Below are 16,912 nucleotides of genomic sequence, written 5' to 3' on the forward strand. Positions count from 1 at the left end.
ACATGGTGCTTGGTCAGGGCTTTTCCTGTTTAGACAGAATTTTGTCTGGGTTGTAAATCCAGTATAAAGCACTTTCCATCACAGATTTTGTTGACATCATGTGTGTAACTGTTGAGGGACCAAGGAAATGTTGTAACTGGTGCATTATTCAGTTTTACATTCATTAGAGCTGGATTTGGTTACATAACTCCTTTTCCAAGAGAATTGCTATCCATGTGGAGGTGCTGAAAATATAACTACCATATTCCATTTTTTTGTGCATAATCAGAGATTTGTTGCCTGTGATGTAAAAGGCCTTCTGGAGGATGCCAAGAGGAGTAGAAAAAGCCCCTGCCCCTAAAGAAACTTACAATCTAATTATGAATAGCATTGTTGAATGCATGAAGGGTGATCACTCAAGGCAATAAAAGTGCCAGATGAACTGGCGGTGGTCATCATCATGGGTGGAGAGGACTGGGGACAGGGGGGATGGAGGAAATAGAAGCTGAGTGAGGCAAGAGCCACTTCCTCACCTCCTTCGACTTTGTTCATTCACCTTCTCAAGGAGACCTTGTGTGACTGTGTATTGGATGTGTTGGCCTCACTCCTGCCACTGGTCCCCCTGACTCTTCACCACCCCTCCTCATTTCTGCCCAGAGACTCCTATTCACTGGACACATGGAGTAAAGTGCTTTACTTGTTGGCTCATTGTCTATCTCTCCTCATTTGAATGAGAATGCAGGCTCCTCAAGGCAGGGACTTTGGGTCACTGCATATCTCAAATGCCTTGACCAGTGCCTGGCTTCCAGACAGCAGGGTTTCAGAGTGAGTGTGACAGTGTGAGCGTGAATGTCTGTGTGTGTGTACACACAAAAACCTTGAGTGAATACTCTGGCCTCTTGCCCTTTGCCTCCCTTGGTTGTGCTGTGATGATAGTTCTATTTTGTTAGCCGCTGGATTTTTGTCAGAATGAGAGCAGCCATATTTATGGCATTTTGAAAAGTTCCCCTCATTATGCATAATTCATAGATTCCGTGTGTGTAGTGGTATTAAAAGCTCCACCCTCCCCCATCAAGAACTGTGTAAACAGAACTCTAGGACCAAAACAACAAACAAAAGACTGATAGAATTGATAGTACATGGATCAAAATATTGGTGGAACTGACATAAAAATGAACTTCTATATTACAAAATATCATAAAGTTAAAAACATAAGGAATAAAGCTAGGATTAGCATCCTTTTTTTTAATTTTTTAATTTTTTTTTAGGATTAGCATCCTTAACATAGAACTCTAACAAACCTAGAACATCACAAAAGGATAAACATACAAAAAGAAAAAGAGCCAAAACACCTTAACAGACAAGCCATAAGGCAAGATACACAAATAGTAACATATGACCCTGATGATAGAATCAAAGAGATGGAAATTAAGGGTAAAAATAATTGGCAAATACTAAAAACATTCTCTGTTGGGAAAAGTTTTAGGTAAATAGGCCTCTTTTAAACTATTGGTACATATGTATATTGATAAAACCTTTGGGACAAGTAGTCTAGTATTTATACAAATTACATAGTTTGTATAGAGAGTAACTTAGATGTACTATATATGCACATAAATCAAACCTGCCCACATTCATAACCTGTGAGAAAAATGCAGGAGTAGATTCTGAGTGGGAGGGAGGAGGAGATACTATGATCTGCTGAGCTTAGGTCAGGTGCTCATATTCTTGCTGAGATCAGAAAGGTTTTTCCAGAGAAGCAGGACCTGTCCCGTTCCCATCACATAGGAGAATGGCTCCCCAAAGAAAGGCCACCAGTTATATTGGATTTGGGCTTGCCTCAAAGACCTCATTTTAATGTAATTACCTCCTTAGAGATCTTATCTCTAAATATACTATGAGATTCTAGGGATTAGGACCTCAACATATGAATTTTGGGGGACATAATTCAGCCCATATTTATGCCAACTGGTGTCTCCTCACAGGCACTTGGGGTATTCCTTTGTTTTCACATAGATGCCCCTGATACCCTACCGGGTGCAGGGCTAGCAAGTTCCCCCAGAGGTCTCAAAACGAAAGAGGCATGTGCCAATTTAAAATAGGCTTGAATCACATGGTTCGATCAGTGTAAAACACAGCAAGAAGCAGGGCAAAGAGGATAGCGTAGGTTAACGCTCTTAGGATGGTGTGCAGGGGCAGGCGGAAAGGCCACGCTGAGTCCTGGGGTACAGTGTGTAATGTCTTGCTTGACTCTGCACATCACTGGCCACAGATAAAACGACCCTCAGGGGTTTTATTAGTGTTTCTTGGGTAGAGGACACATGGTGCCAGAATGCGTGTTACCAGTAGATGGTCAGATTAAGGCCACCTAACTACTAGCGTTTCATGTGTACCTAGTATTCTGAATATTGAGTGCTTTTTGTATATTTAGTCTCATGTATATTTAGTACCTGGGTGCCTCGTGAATATTAGAGACCTCGTGGCACTTTTGTTCTCTGACACATGCACACAGGCTCTACTTGCAGAGTAAGTATTGTATTCTTGACACATCTCAGGAACTCTGTTTCTAACAAACTCTGCATACTGGTTACTTGAAACCTCTTCAAAGGATGTGCTTATAACTTACAAACTTCTGTGTCTAACAGAGCTGGAAATTTTCAAGTGATTATTAGAGTGGTCTGTATGGGCATCACCCTCTCCTAGCAGTTGAGTCCACAGAACACTGTCATGTTCTTTGATTTGCTATCACAACAATGATCCTCTTTGGTGTTTAACAGCAGAATTGAGTGATACCAACATTATTTGAATGCCAGTGGAATGGCTCTGAGCTGAGACCTTTTTGTTTGTGAGCTGGGGCTGTCATTTGATGTTAAATGCCATTTGGAGGGAGCACAAAAGGAAACTGTTAGCTTGGGAAGTGGAATCTTGCCTTCATATTGAGAGAAGTCTGGAACTTGATGTCCTTCTGGCACTAGAGTCTGGGTCAGGCCCCCAAAAGGACTTGGCCTTGTTTCCATTTCCACTTTTTTTTTTTTTTTTTTTTGCAATTCTAGAAAGGAAACCTTTGGCTTGGTAGCTGAATTCAGTGTATCTTCTCAGCTTGGTGTTGCTAGTGGGAATCTTCCAGTAGAACAGAATGTAACATTAGTAACCCCAATCTTACTGTGCTGACTCTGAAAATTATTCAGACTTTTTGTATTTTCATATTTGTACTTTGAAATCTTTACTTTCTAAAGGACTTGGAAGATATATTGTAGTGGAAATATCTTACATTTTTAAAATTGGAAAATGTGATTTGTGGTCACTTACAGATTTCCTTTCTCTTTGACCCCTGTCTCTTCAGGTATGTGTGTGTTTGGGTTAGGCAGGAATACACACTTCTATATTTGTGGTAGAACCTTAACTCAAACAGCTTTTAATTATGTCTCCAGGAAAGAATCTAGAATTTCTTCCAGTGGTCTAAAAACAATAGTGAGAAGCTCAATTGCTATTTATTGCAAATCTTTCTAAATGTTGGAAAACAATATTGTGATTTATTTCCCAGCAATACTAACAAGCGAGATAGACCTATTTTTAAAGACAATGTACCTTCCCTAAGAGCATTTTATGTGCATTAATTCATTTATTTCAATATCTCCTGAGATTTATAAATAAATTTATTTCCCAAGGTTCAAAATTTTGTTGGTTATGAAGTTGGCACTGAAATCTGGTACTGTTGACTAAAGTTTAATATTCTTTGTCATGTTGTATATCCATTAAAAGAAATTTAATTACAGTATTTTAAACATTTTAAGGATTTTATTTGAGAGAGAGCACGAGTGGGGAAAGGAGCATGGGGCTGGGGGGAAGGGACAAACAGATTCAGTGCTGAGAACAGAGCCTGATGCAGGGCTTGATGTCATCCCCCTTAGATTATGACCTGAGCTGAAACCAAGAGTTGGATGCTTAACTCACTGAGCTACCCAGGCACTCTGGTATTTTAAACATTTTAAATGAATTATTCAATTGAAAGGTATGGCTTTATAGTGAACCAATTATTTACATAGTTCCAGAGCATAGAAAATATTAAATTATTCCTACAAGTGTGCAAGTTCTGGCATTATCCTGATATCAACTCCTGGAGGAGAGCACTGAACAAAAAATATAGGTCAACGTCATTCTGAGTATAGAAAATCTAAATAAATACTAACAAGTCACATCCAACAATATATTTTTTTAAGTGCCATATGCATAATGATGACCTTAGTAGGGCTTATTTCAAAGAGGTGAGCATGGTTCGGCATGAGGAAATGTCTTTCTGTTATAAACTGCATTAAGGAGGTAATTGATAAAACCATCACTAGGTATCCAAATGGCATTTATTGAAATCCACTTTGAAAACCAAACTATTAGCAAATTAGAAATAGAAAGGGAATTTCATTTGGTAAAGATGGTATCTACTAAAAACGTGCTGCAAACTATACTTAATGGTGGAGCATTAGAACATCTTCGTGAAAGACAGGCATAAAGCAAGGGTGCATGTGGTTTGCTAATAGTATCTTAACTAATAGTTCTCACCAATTAAAGAAGTCTCTTGTAGAGGAAAAGACAACACTATCCATTATTTGCAAATGATTTGAATATTGTGCCCCAGAAATCCAAGAGGAAACGTTTTTAAAAATCATATGAGAATTCATGAGTAGACTGTGACATATGCAAAAATCAACTTCCAGAGTTTTCCTACACACTAGCAACATTCAGTCAAGGTAAAATGGAGGAACAAGTCTTGAGGATAGTTGCCGCAACTAAAGCACAGAGGAATACAGCTATCAAGAAAGGTGTCCTGAATGACTGAAAAAACACACTGTATCTCTGTAGTAATGAAGCAGTAGCTATACACTGTGCTGATTTTATTTTATTTTTTATTTTTTATTTTTTTACTGTGCTGATTTTAATTTGGTAACAAATATGCTCCACTTAATTTGGCCAAGAATTGTGCTTGTGTTTCCCATGGCTTCCTCTGGAAGCAGATAATGCTTGCCGACATTATTTCCTCATTTTACCAGTGAGGAACCTGAGACCTCAGGTAGTTTCTGTGATACAGAGTGTCTGTGCAATAATTCTCCAGGCAAAGGCTTTGATGATACTTGACCTCCAATTTTTGGATCCCTGGCTGTTTCATACTAGCCTGTTTCCTGTATTCTCTTCAGCTCAGCATATATGTAGTTCCTTCAAAACTTAAACTGTGAATCAGGTATCAAATTGAGGACAATTCTTCCTTCTCTGTTATGTTGTGGATATTATAATTTATAGCAAAAAAAATTCCTACTAGATCATTTTTATTTTAAATTACCTTGATGAAGGGGCACCTGGGTGGCTCACTGGTTTAAGCGTCCGACTCTTGATTTCAGCTCAGGTCATGATCTCAGGGTTGTGAGATCCAGCCCTGAGTTGCACTAGTGCTGGGCATAGAGCCTGCTTGATTCTCTCTCCCTCTCCCTCTGTCCCTCCCCACCTCACTCCTGCTCACCCTCTTCATGCACATGCATTCTCCAAAAAAATAATAATTAAATAAAATTAAATAAAAAATTATTTTGGTGAAAACGAAGGGGAAATCTATTTTCACTGTTTTAATGGCTAGTCATTGGAATTCTTTAATGAGTAATCAGGCTAGAACTGGAATTAACTTTGTAGTTATGCTTATTACTCTTGGGATAATATTGTTAGGCTCCATAATGATCTCCATCCCTTCTAGTTCCATCAGATGGCTTATAACAAACAGAAGGGGGGCAGTGGTACTTTCTTCACAGTTTTAATTTTGAAAGTAATCCCCTGTACTCACTTCCTAAGGCCATGAAATAAATCATCGTAGACTTAGTGGCTTAAAACAGCAGACATGATTAATCTCATACAGCTCTGGAGGTCACAATTCCAGAATCTATTTCACTGGCTGAAATCAAAGTGATTGGGGTGGAGGCTCTGGAGGCTGGGAGGACGGTCCATTTCCTGCCTTTTGTGGGCTCTAGTGGCTCTTGGGCTTGAGGCTGCATCTCCAGTCTGTGACTCTGTGATCACACTGCCTCCTCTGTGTGTGTCAGCTCTCTCTCTCTCTGCCTGCCTCTTATCAGGACACTTGTGATTGCATTGAGGGCCCACCCAGATAATCCAGGATGCTCTCCCCATCTCAAAGCCCTTAGTGTAATCATACCTTTATATGCTCTTCCTGAAGAAAGCATATTCTAGAGGCAATCAAAGCAGAGTGAATACTACCCTATTGCTAGCTTGTTGACCTTGACCAAACCACTTCACTTCTTTGAATTTTGGTTTCTCCATTTGAAAATGAAACTAATACATGCCAGCCTCAGATTCTTTTTGAAAGGGCTAAGAGAAACAATGTTGATTGAATTGCTTGCTTTTTTTTTTTTTCTTTCCTAAACTTCCTTTTAAAATTCTGTTCTGATTTGTCTTTGTAGCTCAAGCCAATACTACCTCAGGCACTTAGTAGGTGCCCACTAATTAACATTCACAAGTAGTTTTTGGTCATTTGCAGGGCAGAGTGGCATTGCATTGTCATGCAGTGTACCCGCCACTGGACACAGCTTGCGGACGATGGCTCATCCAGAAATATTCTGTGTGTGATCATTGAGCGTCAGGAAATTAGACCTTAGAGATGCATGCAAAGAAGAACCCCTAACACTATGGTTTCATGCAAATACGCTAAGATGAGTGCATGTATGCTGCAGGGAAAGAACTGCTGATCTAGAAAGACAGTGCCACCTAACTTACTCTGCAACATGCTTGTGGGCACGTGTGCACACACATACATAGCATACAAGATTGATTTTTGCATTAAAAAAATTGTTTTCACCTCTTTGGGACCTTGGTGGCGGTGTACTTATAGCCCAGTGTGAATGTCTGACAGGGTTGGGGCCTGTTCTCACATTCCGTCTACAAAGATGTTAACCTCCTTGAGAACAGGAATCACTGATGTGGAGATGTGTGTCCTTAGCCTTTGTGGATGGTGATAAGGGATTCAACACTACAGTCCGAACCATTCTGGCAAAATGAAACATTACGATGGAGCATGAACAGAGTTATTGATCCACCCAGGGCCTTGGTTAATGAGTTGTTTGGCTTATGGTGCTTTGGAATCACAGGCTGTCCTAAGGCTCTCCCTGACTCATCAGTGTGGCGTGTGGCATCCAAGAGGCCTCACACAGTGACCATGCATCACTGAAGGAGCCAAGGAATGTGGTAGCCTTTCTTCTATGGTGCTTTCACCCCTGCCTGGCCATGTGGGTGAGAAGAGGCAGAAAGGGCACTGGCAAGGGGATGGCCAGGGAGCAACAGAGAGGGCACATAGGGAAGCCCAGGGAGGGCTGGGTGGAGCAGAGGGAGCTGAGTGCCAGCTGTGGGGGCAGGGCACAGCCCTGGACATGAATCATGGAGAGCAGGGTATATCTCATTTTTAGGGCATTTAGGATTTATATTTATTAACACCTATCATTGCTGTATTTAGGATTGAATTTGATGCTTTTTAGGTGCTCTGGCATGAAGTTGGCAGACTTTGAAAGGGGTCTTTGGTGGAAAGAAATATTAAATGTATTTAGTCAGAAGTAAGAACAGTCATTGGAGAGTCTGTTGGGATCTGGACAGTGCCAGATGAACGCAAAAGTCAGATGTGAGGGTTAGTAGAGGAGATGTGATGACCAGGAGCAACCAGATAAAGCATTTTGGATACGGAATCCTACGGGTGACTGTAGGACAGAGAGAGAGTGGGTCACAGAGCAGAGAGCATGCTGAGGGCAGCCTAAAAGAGGCTTCACACAGTCACTCAGGACTGACCAGGGTCTTCCTGGCCTGGGGCAGGTCCAGACACCTCATTTCATTGTACTTCACTTTATTGCACTTTATAGACATTGGATTTTTTTTTACAAATTGAAGGTTTGTGGCAACCCTGTATTAAAAGTCTGTTGGCAGCTTTTTTCCAACAGCATTTGCTCACTTCATGTCTCTGAGTCCCATTTTGGTGATCCTTACAGTATTTCAAACTTTTTCATTATTGTTATATTAGTGGTGATCTGTGATTACAACTTGCTGAAAGCTCAGATGGTTAGCATTCTTGAACAATAAAGTTTTTTTTTTTAAATTAAGGTATGTACACTGTTTTTTAGACACAATGCTATTGCACACTTAATAGACTATAGGATAGTATAAGCATAACTTTTGTATGCACTGGAAAACCAGAAAATTCCTCTGACTTGCTTTATTGCAATATTCACTTATTGTTGTGTGGAACTGAAGCTGTGGTTCTGTCCGGGGTACGCCTGTTGTATACACCAGAGGGTGAATTATAGTCCCTGTCCGTGTAGAACCTATTTGGTAAGAAGGGGCTGGATTTGCAATTACGGTTACAGTTGAGCAAAGTCCTGTGGCACAAGTCTGAAGAGTGTGCTCTAGGAGGTGAATGGGAACTAAGCCCTCACTGGAGGAATTTCCTACTAGAGCAAAAGAAGTGCTCTGTGCTGCGGTTCATCTCACAACTGAGGTGAATTGGAATGTTCCAGAAATTTTGATATCATACTCTTCTGTGCTTTTAATCTGTTTAAATAACTGTTAAGGAAGAAGAGGCTTTGGAATTAGGATGATGGTAATGTTAATGACAGATTTTAGCCAGTAACTCTATTTTCATTTTTTCTTTAGTGTCAAATCAACAGTGCCTTGACTTCTTTCCATACGGCTTTGGAACTTGCGGTAGATCAGAGAGAAATCCAACACGTCTGTCTGTATGAAATTGGTAAATATGAAATGTCTGTCTAGCTTCTTGTAATGAAATGGCATTAATGCATTCAACTGATGTCCAGCTGGATGTCCAGCTTCCTGTTGTGAGTCTTAATGCATTCTTGTGCACGTCTGTATTATTAATGCTATTCACTTTGGATTTTTGTAAAATGCTTGCTGCCTTTTGTGATAATAAGACTGTTAGGACAAGCAATGATGCTTATCTCAGTGTTTGTCACTACTGCTTTAGAATTTATTCATTCCTTACAACATTTTGATTTTAAGATGATAGGTCATGTTAAAGGAGTTGACTAAAACTCATTTTTTTAAAAGATTTTTATTTATTCATAGAGACACACAGAGAGAGGCAGAGACATAGGCAGAGGCTCCCTGTGAGGAGCCTGATGTGGGACTCGATCCCTGGACCAGGATCATGCCCTGAGCCAAAGCAGATGCTCAACCACTGAGCCACCCAGGCGTCCCAGATAAAACTCATTTGTAACTACTTTATCTGACTGCACATTAGAATCCAAAACTATGCTTTCCTTCCCTTCCTTCCCATTCCAGTGTTTACCTGGGAAGAGAAATATGGCCTGGGAGAGAGTTGGGCATGTGGGCTCAGTCCCAGCCCTTCCACTGACTAGCTCAGAGGCCTGGGAAAAGTTACGTAAGCCTCGTGGTTGCCATGAGTGTTGAGAAGTGCCTGTCCTAGCTGTGGTGAGGTTCAGATGAAGTAGGAATGAGCACCAGGTGGGATGCCCAGCACACAGAAGGCCCTCCACATGTGTCAGCTCCTTCCTTATGCTTCTCCCCTCCTGCAGATAAGTTTATAAGTAGCCATGGAAATACATATTTGCTTACAGCTTTCTCCTTCTTGTCCCAAAGTTGTTACTATGAATTTTTTGCTGACTGTACTAAAATTCTCCTGTCCTGTTATTTTAGCAATTCCGTAATCTTTTTATATAGCAGTTGCTCTATCATGCTGAGGAGAATCAACACACAGTTGGGTTTGAAACAGTAATGAAAAAAAAATGAAAAAAAAAAACAGTAATGATACAATATAATAAGGGGTTCATGCTGTTAGGGTTTCAGCCCAGTATGACAAGGTTACGTCATACAGAACCTAGAAAGGGAATAGAAGAACCAGAGAATGGAGAAATGATGAGGTAGGGATGCAATCAGTGGGAAAATTGGAACTCCAAGGTCCTCTGCAGAGAAGGGAAGAAGAAATGGGGAATGCTTAGGAGGCATTTGCCACCTGTCAGGTCAAGACCCTGTGATGCTTGCCATTTGTTTATCTGCTGTGGTCATAATTTTGTGTCAGGGTTTTATTTATTTATTCATGAGAGACACAGAGAGAGGCAGAGACATAGGCAGAGAGAGAAGCAGGCTCCTTGTAGAGAGCCTGATGTGGGACTCGATCCTCAGACCAGGATTATGCCCTGAGCTGAAGGCAGATGCTCAACCACTGAGCCACTCAGGCGTCCCTCTTCTTGAATACTTTTAGATTTTTTTTTTTTTAAAGTACAAGCTTAAAGATTGGGAACTTCCCGGTAAAATAATACTGTGTTTTAAGCACCTGTTATGGTTTAGAGAGAAGAGCTGAAGTAGAATCCGGAAAATAGATTTTTATGTCATCAACCCTGGTGGAGCTCTGGGTAACAGCTATAATGTAGGATGGAATATATTTCAAAGAACTCAAATTAACACCTAGATTTGGTGGCCTTTTTTGTTCTTAAGACGTTGTTGCCTTTTTTTTCCTCACACTTTTATTGAGTATAATTGACATACAATATATTAGTTTTAAGTTGTGTGACATGACCATTTGATACCTGCCTGTATTGCAAAGTGATGATGATGGCCTCTTTTGCACCATTTTAAGGTCTGTGGCAGGATGGAGGGTTACACCTGAAGGAGGCTTGGAAATGATCAAAACCTAAACCTTATAAGGCTTAGGAAGGTCAATGCAAGAAAGAGCAGTCATAACTCAGGCTTCTTCTGCACTTTCTGTGTCCCCTCCACCTCTACTTCACATTTAACTCTTCATAAGATGGACACAATTAGCCCCAATCTTTACTATAAACTATGTCAACTTCATATCCTATCTCATAGAATTTGACATTGGATTTTCTAGTAGTGTGGATCCCTCTCATCCCTCTACTTCAAAGGCAGATCCAAGGTGATACAAATAGTTCACGATACACCAGATACCAGAATCTATTATGGAGTGATACTGTGGACAGGAGAGAGCAGTGGCCTTCACTCCTGGGCTTTTTCCTCTCAGTAGCTCTGTGGCCTTGAGCAAGTCACCAATCTCTACAGGCCTTAGATTTTCTCCTTGGTAAAATTATGCCATCACCACCCTCGGAAGACCCTAGTAGAATTAGAATCATATCATGTGCCTGGCATAGGGCTTGACACATGGAAGGGCTTAGGCAATGGAAGGTAAATTTCTAAAAACTAAGATAGAATTCCTCACATTCTCGTGGCTGCCACTCTTTACCGGAAGGCCTGTCTCATGGTGTTTTGATCCAGGAAAGATGTTTCTGAGCTCTGCTGTCAACCTGCAGAGGAAAGGCAGGCAAGTACTTAGTTTCTTACTGGCTTGTCTCCACTTCTCACAGGGTTTGAGAATTAATAGTAATCATTAAGGAGCTCCGTGAGTGCTTGAAGACTTTTTGAGGTAGTCACTATATGCAGTCTAATGATATTTTGCTTCTTTTTCTGTGTCTGTGCCTGCTCTTGGAGAAGTTCTGCTGCACTTAGATTAATCTTACAACCCAAATTGGAGTGTAGGAGACAGATTATTTTCATAGGAATCTTTATGTTTCGCAATACTGCTGGGGTTTTTTTGTTTTGTTTTGTTTTGTTTTTGTTTTTTGTTAAGATTTGAGAGGAGGAGGGGCAGAGGAAGAGGGAGACTGAGTCTTAAGCAAAGCCTAATGCAGGGCTGAATCTCATAACCCTGAGATCATTCATGACCTGAGCTGAAACAAGAGTCAGTCACTCAACCAACTGCCCCCCCGGGGTGTCCCCCACTCTACTGCTTCTGTACTGCTTAATGAGTTGTGAAATCAGAAGTGCCTTGTCATACTCAGAATATCACCCTGAAAATACTTACGAGACAGAAGACCATCTTTAGGTTTTCAGGTAGTGTACGCGCAGTACTCAGACAAAGAATCAGCAGTATCAGATTCCCAGCTTAAAGATGGGGTGTAAATCGCTACCTTAGGGTCCCATACTAAAAATCTCTCTTTCATAGGTTGGTGCAGCATGATAGAGCTGAATTTCAAGGATGCGTTTGATTCCTTTGAGAGGCTAAAAAACGAGTCCAGGTGGTCCCAGTGCTATTATGCCTATTTAACTGCGGGTGAGTAGCCCATTTGTACCCTGAGTTCTGTCTGCCACACACGTTGGCCAATGGGAGAACGATGGGAGGATGATGGCAGGAGGATGTGGTGTTCTCCTTGCTCACTTCCCCCCAGGATGTTAATGTTTTGTACAACTGAGTAATACAGCGTTTCCGGACCCAGCCGAACACTGCAGTCCTGCACACCAGCTCCCCATCTGGGCTGTTGGTCACATGCTCTGTCCTGAAAATGCTTTATTATAATTGTGAAGCTTTCTGTGCATTTTGCCCTAAGCAGCCTCAGCTTACCCTATTCCTTTGCTTTCTACATGGTTTTTAGTCTTTGAGAATTTAAACAATTTTTAGGGAATTTAACATGTCTCTGAAATTGTGTTAATATTTCTGTTTGGATTGTTAGTGCCCTGGTAACAAAGCTGCCTAGATTTTGAGTAGTCAGCTCCAAACTTGTTTTACCTATTAACCTTGTTAGATTTACAGTGTGGTTTTGCAGAGCATGAGGTATTTGAACATCATTTGGCAGGAACACCTGTAATTGCCAATATGAATGAGCGGTTGGCTTTTTGTCCTCTCATCAGAAGATGAAGATGTGCTGCCACCTGGTGGACGAAAGGGTTGTCTGTGCCCCGAGGTACCTTACTTGCCATCATTATGTACCCAGTGGCTGGCTGTACGTTTTCTGCCTCTAATGGTGACCTCTCCTTGTCCAGCCATATAAGTGATTCTTTTACTTAAAGTTCAAGACTAATCCAAACATAATTTAAAGTTTTAAGTATCTCCTTATTTCTCTATTTGGATTTAGTGAAATATTTCCTGTCATTCCAATCCCTTAAGTGATCTATTTAAAAATGAGAGAATTAACAGTTGCATGTCCTGGATGTTCAAAAACTGCCGTCCATTAGGAATCAGTTTGAAATCCCTTTATACCCACACTCTTTACTGTAATCCCCACAGGGCACCCGTTTTTGTAAGGCTCTGTAGCTGATGTTTGAGTGGATTATTTTCAGGATGCTGGTTAGGCTGCTGTGTTTCACACCTTAAGAGTTGTATAGAACTCACATGCCTCTCAGATGACAGTGGCAGCTATTTACTGAGTGGCCTCCGTGTGCCCAGCACATTGAGGAGTGGGTGAACTGAAAAGCAGAGGTCTTCACGACAACCCAGCAATTGGTTGTTAATGTGTTATGGACTCACGCAGTCAGTTGTGGGCAGCTGTTTCTTTTTTAATCTTTGTTGAGCATAGAACACAAACAAATGTACAGTGCAGCTGTGTAGAGAGGAGCATTTATTCTCCAAATACTGGAAATCCCAGGATCATAACATGCTGTAGGAGCTGATAGAGCATGAAAGCTTAGTCTCTGCCTTTGCTAAGGGGGTTTTGTACAGATGGCAGGATGTGTCAAGAGCTCCACCAGAAAGAGTTCATGAGAAAGGGATGGCTCGCTTCTGTTGTGCTATCAGCCATTTTGCAAGAGCTGCCATTCGAGTTGGCCCTAAAGGTACATGTTGACAGGCAGAGATGGGAGGGGCACTCGGAGATCAGAAACACTGCCACCAGGGGCTTAGTTTCTTGTGCTGTTCAGTTGTAGTAGAATGTATGTAACATAAAATCTACCACCTTAACTGTACTAAGCCTTCAGTTCAGTGGCATTACATCCATGCACATTGTTATACAACCATCATCACCATCCGTCTCTTTTTTTAAATTATGCGACTCTAGGGGGTCCAAGAGGCAGAGCCAGGGCCACCGGCCACTGCCTAAAGCTTGTCCGCGGCCCCCATAAAAAAATTATGCAACTCTGTAAGAACTTTATGAATCATCTGAGGATAACCTCAGGCTTAGATGCCACAGACATTACTCTTGTTCATGGGCTTACTGTGTGACCTTAGGCAAGTCTTTTGGCTTTCTTGAACCTTAACCTTACCCTAATCTATAGCCTGATGGGTTGGCCTACAAAACAATCACCACATTTCCTTTTGGTTTTGAAATGCTATAGCTGTGAGGGATGAGGTTATCTTGGACAGATTCAGACCACCACCTCTGTCTGGACCAGGGCTGCTTCCCTAACTGGGAACATGGTTGTGTTTCCCTTGAACATTCAGCTTAATCCCTCATCCTCCCAGTAGAAAATCATCTGCCTCTCCTGTCACCTTTACATCCACAGCCTTCTCAAAATCTTGGTGCTTCTGCCTCTTTGGCCTTGCCAACAGCTCTCCATCCTCTGAAAGGCGATGGCCCCATGCTCTGCTTGGCCAAGCCCCAAACCGTGAATAGAGGACCACCTAGTTTTAGGATCGCTCAAATAAAGGAGCAACTAGCAATAGACCTCCCATCTGGGGATTGAAAAACAATAGGTCCCAAAGACAACATCTAATTAAAAATTGATATAAACAGATTCAGTGCCATTGGAGTTGAGAAGAGAATGACAGAGAGCAGTTGGTAAAGTTTCACCTTCAAAGATGAAGCAAAGGAAATATGATTTAAGTCTTTGCCTGGGGATTGGGATAGGATGAAGATTGTGTGCAGACTATGAAAATCTTATCATCCTCCAGGGCTCAGCCTTACTCCTAGATCCTTAAGATTTTTCTGATCACTCTAAAGAGAAATGATCTCTTCTTTTCCTGAGCTTTTCCAAAAGCACTTTGGTTTTCCTACCCTTGAGGCTCTTATCATCATATACACTGTAGCTATGGGACTATGTGTATATCTTATTTCTCCAGCTGAAATGGACATTTCAGGTTTAAACATGTGTTTCTTCTTCACATTCTTGCTGGTGAGTTGTAGGTGGTAGGTGGCCAATGAACATGTGTAAGACTAATTTCATGACTTTCTTTCCAGGCACAGGGATATCCTCCACCCATCGTGAAACTTCATGATATTCTTGGTTCCTTGCTGTTCTTTCTTAGATTCCTTTTGAGTCCACTTTTCTGAGCATGTGGGCTCCTGCTAGACTCTACACTTTGATAATAGCTGGGACTTTTGTCACATCTAAGACTATTGCCCAACATGAGGACTAGGACCGTGGTTTTCCTATATGTCCCCACAAAGCTCCAGGAACCCAGTTTGCTGGGAAATAGTTGTTGAATTTGTGGCATAACAATCAACAGGATGGTGCAGGCCTTTGTGTAACAATCTTTAGAAACATGTGCTCCCATTTTTTCTTTGGTAACATTTTCCAAGTACCATCAACCATATTTTTCCCCTGATGCTTAAGGAGTACAACAGTGGTTTCTTACAGTTTGTCAGGGAGCCACTGGTGATGTGGACGGGGCCCAGATAGTCTTCAAAGAAGTTCAGAAACTCTTCAAAAGGAAAAATAATCAGATTGAACAATTCTCAGTGAAAAAGGTATGTTGGAGCCAATTTATCTGGTGTGTTATTTATGATGGGAATTTGTAACTGATGCCACCTCGGACAGGTTTTAGGAAATCCTCATCAAAGCTGGCAACTGACTTGCCATGCAGTATGCACTTTGCCACTATGGAGGAAATTTACTCCCATGGTCATAATTCTCCTTTGAGTGTAAAGTGCTTGTTTTGCTGCACACGATTAAAGCAGTTGTTACTTGTTTGACTGGGTGCACACATGATAGACCATGCAGAGCTAATGAGCCTATCCAGAGAGGAAAAGCATCTTTCTAAAGAGAGAGGATTTCAGAAGAATAGAAATTGTCAGAATCTAGGCAAGAGATAAATGGACTATTGGTTCTCAATCTAGTGAACACACCACATTTTGACTTAATCAGCAACAAAAGTATGTATCAGATTTACCAGTAGAAAGGCCCAGGACTGTAGGGACAAAGTCCCTGATTTATTCTACACTTTTAAAAATAAAAGTTAGCCGAATTACTGTGGATCACATGACAACTTGTCATATCCTGAATTTTCCATGATTTTAGTTTGTTTTTAACAAGTGAACAATTGATGACTTGGTATGAGTATAAACTAGATGGTAATGTGGAATGCCACTGAGACCACAGGGACTGAATAGAAAATTAAAAAGTCAGTAAAACCATAACTAAGAAGCATCTGGTATCACATCTTCCATAAGAACCCATTCCTTATTACTTGTCACCCAACTTTTATAAATTCTTTTGATTAAACTGAAATGAATCCAGTTTGATCCCAAGTTGTCTGAATGCACCCCAGATCTTGATTGTAGATGAAGTTGAATAATGAATGAAAGGCATATCTCCCAATACATGAAAAGTTAGAAAGCAAAATTTTTTTAGAGCTAAGTTCTTATTTCTAGCTTTGTTGAAGGGAGGTTGTTCATGTCAAACATGATTCATACATTTTTTACTGTCTCCCAAGGATATGTTTTTATTTGAATTTGTTTGCCCAAACTTAGCCTGCTTCTTCTACCCACTTGCAGGCAGAGAGGTTTCGGAAACAAGCTCCAACCAGAGCACTCTGTGTGCTGGCCTCCATCGAAGTGCTGTACCTGTGGAAAGCCCTTCCCAACTGTTCCTTCCCCAACCTGCAGAGGATGAGTCAAGGTAAAAATAAAACTATACACGTCAGCTGGTTCCTTCGGTTGCTCATGAATGTTCGCTGATTCAGATCTGTTGTTCTTGGATGGACGGTGTAGTGATGAAGAACGTTACTTAGGTGATAGGCGTAGGCAGTACCAGAATGTATGGACATGTCCACATTGTTAGTGGTGTGTGGCGAGGCACGCGATGCCCTAAGCATCACTGACTGTATAGCCCTGGGGGTTGCTGAAAGCATACATTTTGTTTCTAACAAAAGCCCTTTGTTGCATATAGGTTTGATTCACATGTATTAAAATGCACAGATATTAAG

The 16,912-nt window shown here is 41.1% G+C and overlaps 1 protein-coding gene across 2 annotated transcripts in view; it reads left to right on the plus strand.

Annotated features, from left to right (window-relative positions):
* The window catches only part of TTC39C (tetratricopeptide repeat domain 39C), a 111,638-nt gene that overhangs the window by 83,940 nt on the left and 10,786 nt on the right, over positions 1 to 16,912 (plus strand). The window contains exons 1-5 of one of the 2 annotated variants that reach the window (XM_077900300.1): positions 8,411 to 8,506; positions 8,662 to 8,755; positions 12,002 to 12,109; positions 15,346 to 15,455; positions 16,482 to 16,605. In XM_077900300.1, coding sequence (XP_077756426.1) covers positions 8,426 to 8,506; positions 8,662 to 8,755; positions 12,002 to 12,109; positions 15,346 to 15,455; positions 16,482 to 16,605 — 517 coding nt within the window. In that variant the 5' untranslated portion in view covers positions 8,411 to 8,425. Of the gene's footprint in view, positions 1 to 8,410; positions 8,507 to 8,661; positions 8,756 to 12,001; positions 12,110 to 15,345; positions 15,456 to 16,481; positions 16,606 to 16,912 lie in introns of those variants that run through there. The other variant, XM_077900299.1, reaches the window with a different exon arrangement.

The sequence above is a fragment of the Canis aureus genome, chromosome 6, assembly GCF_053574225.1.
Source record: "Canis aureus isolate CA01 chromosome 6, VMU_Caureus_v.1.0, whole genome shotgun sequence".
Classification (NCBI taxonomy): domain Eukaryota; kingdom Metazoa; phylum Chordata; class Mammalia; order Carnivora; family Canidae; genus Canis; species Canis aureus.